Raw genomic sequence first — 4,678 nt, 5'->3', positions numbered from 1 at the left:
AAAACTAGTGTTTCCGACACAATAAAAAGTCTGTGGAACTAGTTGCATGCAGCAATTGGTTCATTTTTACAACAGGCAATAAATGTGTTAATTCAATCAGCATTAGCTGAACAATCAAGTATGAATTAGTGTTAAAATGAGAACTAATTGAAGTATGTGTGTAATGTATTATCTTGACAAAATTAATAATGAAGTACAAAATATAGTATATTTTTTTCTTCTAAAGGCTTATTTATATTTCAACTTTTAAATTGTGCCCAATGGATCTCAGATTCGAAGCAATTCGTGAAGCATTATTCTCCTAATCTATTGTGGCCAGCCCATGTATCCTGTATAAAACGACCTATTCTATCACCCACTAAAGTTTTCATCCATCACACTAATAATTAAAAATTTATAAACCTCGTACATGTCCTATCTTACTCTTTCTCACATAGACGAATAATGTTTCGGAACCTTGCAGAACGGCTGTTTTCAGAAACAGAAGAGCCTAAATACAAAGTCGTAAACAAATTTACAGAGAAAGGAAAGGTATCTACCACTTTTATAGTAAAAAAATTGTAAAATGTAAACATTCATACATTGCACACACGCATATATATATAACAATCAGGGCATATTTAAAAATGCGAGGTTAGATTTTAATTTGTTTTTTCATTCTACAATTAATTATTATAATGACGAATCCATGAAATTGAAATAGATTTCATTTGCCCAGGAATGGACAAATGAAAGGTCTCGGCCCCACCATGGTTGGGCTGAGGTAAGAACATTTATGAGTATGCCAGCCAGACTTTTATGGAGGCTCGAAGGAACCGGCTGCCCGCTTTTGAATTCGCCATGGCCACTGTGTTACATCTATAGGCACACCCTTAACGATTCAGATTAGACAAATCTGTAGATTATTTATTCAATGAAAAGGTAATGGTTGAATGCGCCCTCACTGTCCGATTGTCTTTTCGACGCAATCTTTACTATCAAAGCGATTAATTTGGGAAAAAATGAATACTTCAGGAAGCAGCGGAAGTTGCACGTCCGTTTTGTATGTTTTCCAACTTTTAAATTTAAAAGACCAGGGATTAATTGTAAAAAAAGCGCAATAAGTACTGTCCTAATAATTTATGTATTTATCAATTTTAGTAAGGGCTAATCCAAATACAGGAATATTTGAGTATTAGCGATGTACTTCTTATTTTTTACAGGAATACGAAGAACGTCAATACGAATCATGTAGATGGATTGTTACTAAGGTAACAGGTAAAAACTATAAAGATTCTTCGGGCGAAGGTTTCATCAGACTCTTCAAGTATATCAGTGGAGAAAATAAAGAAGGTTAGTTAATAGAATTATATACCGTATAGTCACACTGATTTGGAACTTTTTAGTAATAGACCTACACACTTAAACTGCTGATTTAAGAACTTGTATCAACCTTTTTATTTTTTTTTAAATAGTAATATAGTGGCAACATTCATTTGCAGGAAACAGGATTTCAATGACAGCTCCCGTTGTTATATACTGTCAGCCGGCAAACGAAGACTGGAAGGAGTGTGCAGATGAACTGATGGTCGGCTTCTTTGTGCCACAGAGCACCAAACAGCTTCCGACTTCGAAAACTGACAACATTACTTTCAGAGATTCTCCTGCCCATACTGTCTTTGTCAGGTAGGTCTACACCAGTGTAGGCAAATATAGACATACTGCTCACAAAATGTAATCCTCATGATACGCCCTTTTCACGAATCGGTATACATGTTCAACTGATGACGGGCAGCCGAAAGTAGTGGTTTGCAACCAACAAAAATACGATACCGGTAAGCTTCGAGGCGAAATTCTTGACAACGCTATTTGAAAATCATAATATAGTAGTGTAGAATTGTCTTTAAGAATCTTTAATAGCCTACGACTCTGTTATGGAGTTAAGAATGTTTAAATAACACGAGGTTAAGAATTCAGCTAATCTTATTTTATTTTTGTTGGTTACGCATCGCTGACTAGGGCTGTTTGTCATCACTTTAACTTCAACATGTCTACCGATTCGTGGAAAAGTTTATTTATATTCAACAAATATATTTTAAAAAAAATCCAATGAAATGTATTACAGGGATTCGATATGGACCAACCCACCTACAACAAGAAAAACTTGTCTCATCTAACCCTGGAACCGGTTCCAGAAAGTCAAAAAATGGCTATAAGAAGCATAAGCAGATTCCCAATCAATAAACCAAAAGTGACCGAAGCTAAAGGTGGTCTAAAACACAACACAACACGAATTGTGGTTTCTCTCCCCCAACCCCAGCTGGCGCCACTCCTAATATCATGGTAATTCAGTGATTGAGAGCGAAATTTGTTTATGCATTTCGCGGTAATTTTTCGTTTAAATTAGCTGCAGCTGCTTTGAAAGGCTTACGCAAAAGTAACTTGCGTTTGTATAGTTTAGTCACCAGTGCAATAATACTCTTTAAATGGTCCTCATATTCACACCCTACTCCGGACAGTCACCAAAGTGTAATAATTTCTTCATTGGACCATGACAAACTAATCTAGAAAGTTTTATTTAGATCCATTGATAGATTTTTGGAAATATTTCGCTCTCTGGATCGTCACCAAAATTGATTAATATCTTTATATAACTTGGTTAAACTTTTTAAGAAGGTTTAATTCAAATCAGTCAATAAGTTTTAGGGAACATCTAGTCTGGGATGTTTTCATTCAAATAGTCTACATCCTACTTCGGATCGGTACCAATTTTTTTTTTTTTTTTTGTAATTTGACCATGGTAAACCATACCAGAACAATAGGCGAGAGTGCCGTTTGAAGCAGCACCGATATTAAATCTGTAGGTTGCGGCGCCCCTGCCTTTAACCGCTCGGCCATTCAACTCGTCACAAATTAAATGATGTTTTCCTTTCTTCAGAAAGTTTCATTCAAATCAGTAAAATTAGTAGGCCTATTTGGTATATCTGGCCCCGGACATTTCCCTTTGGATGGTCCTCATATCCACACCTACTCCGGATCGGCACTAAAATTTATTAATTTCTTCATTGCACCATGATAATTATTTTGGAAAGTGTCATTTAGGTCCGTTTAACACATGTTTGAGATATTAAGGTCTGGTTAAATGATCCTCAAATTCACACCCGGATTTAGATCGTCACCAAAATTTTATAATTTGAGGAGTCTCATAATAATTATTAGCGAGTGAGTTTAATGTTAAAAGATCGGTGGTTGGTTGGTACTTTGAAACATTGGTCTCGATTTAAAGGGCTCGGTTCTCGGAATTAGAGGAGTCTCAAACTGTATAGTTGGTCATACCTGTACAATATTTCGTTAGTTCTCTCTTGAATTGTGTAAAATTGTTGATTTCCATAATAACTTTGAAGCTTGTTTCATTGAATGGAACCTTGATAAAAACGAGTTTTAATAAGTCATGAAAATGGTATATAATTCCGACTATGGTATCTTTTACATTTATTATTTTTTACTTATTTATTCAAAATACAAACAAAATGTGCCTGGTCGCCAATTTTCGGTGTTATATCTATCGCGCCTTTATTTCCACTACAACGCTTCTCCAACATTTACCATTTTTGGTGCAAATCAATATTTTCGTAAAATCTATATAAATAAATAATATACTTATAATTATACAATTTGTGATTGTTTGGTATCAGCACATCTTATATCCTAGTTACGTCCACACTTAAATCTATAGGTTGTTCGAAGTGTTGGTTCCACTAATCATTGCTAATAATAATTATTCAACTTATTTATTGTAATGTAATGTATTTCTTGTTTTTTGTCAGTAGGACAATGTTATAACATACAATAGGTACATTACCCTGAGTTACACATTTAAACTTCACAGAACGTTCAATGGCTTTGCAAAAGAAGAGGATTATATGGCCAATGCTAAAATCTTAAAGAGCGCCATCAACGATAGCAGTTGTTACCGTAGTGATTTTTTCTATGCGTGTGGATATGATAGTCCCATGAAACTCGTCAACAGACGAAACGAGGTCTGGCTTCTGAAGAAATAACAAGATATACGTAAATTTCACAACTATGTTTATTTTAAAGGCCGAACTAATGAAAGAGAGTAATTCGCATATTCTTTTTAATTATAATCGTCGTAATCATAATTGCCAAATTAATATAATATTGATTGAATATTAGCATTAATGATTAATATCAATAAAAATTATAATTCTTCATTAGTATCATCATTATTTATAGGTAATATTTTGTACAGTTTCATCATCACAGAACAATTACCTATAGTTTCAGAAAGGTTATTGTCGTATTTGTTTATAAGCTCATCTCCTAATACAAAATAGGTTCATTTTTTGGGATGCATTTACATACAAACATACAGTATGATATGCAAACAATATTGAATGTGTATCACTTGCATGTATAGCAAAGGTCCAACACAGACTCCAACCCGAGCAAACTCACACAGTATATACATTTTGTCCTAAAATTTCTTATAGGCCTACACGGTAATAACTTTGTGCATACATTTTTTTTTTATAGATTTGTAAGGTTAAGCCAGGGTGAAAACCCTACATGGCAAAACTGTACCGTAAAATGCCAATAAAATTCCAACGATTTTGGATATTATGTTGTTCTATGAATGACACGCTTCCAGGACCAATATTTCTTCTATGCCTTTTTT

General features: G+C 34.2%; 1 protein-coding gene across 1 annotated transcript; it reads left to right on the top strand.

Moving 5' to 3' along the window:
- Nucleotides 1–435: 435 nt before the first annotated feature.
- Nucleotides 436–4,207, top strand: LOC117124830 (heme-binding protein 1-like). The gene is made up of 4 exons (XM_033271161.1): nucleotides 436–531; nucleotides 1,203–1,332; nucleotides 1,482–1,665; nucleotides 3,869–4,207. Exons 1-4 carry the CDS (start codon nucleotides 445–447, stop codon nucleotides 4,038–4,040), a joined length of 573 nt encoding a protein of 190 aa, XP_033127052.1. The 5' UTR covers nucleotides 436–444; the 3' UTR covers nucleotides 4,041–4,207.
- Nucleotides 4,208–4,678: the final 471 nt, after the last annotated feature.

The sequence above is a fragment of the Anneissia japonica genome, unplaced genomic scaffold, assembly GCF_011630105.1.
Source record: "Anneissia japonica isolate Jap-2015-1 unplaced genomic scaffold, ASM1163010v1 scaffold652_len952628_cov199, whole genome shotgun sequence".
NCBI classification, from domain to species: Eukaryota; Metazoa; Echinodermata; class Crinoidea; order Comatulida; family Comatulidae; genus Anneissia; species Anneissia japonica.
This window is presented reverse-complemented; position numbering and strand designations above follow the sequence as displayed.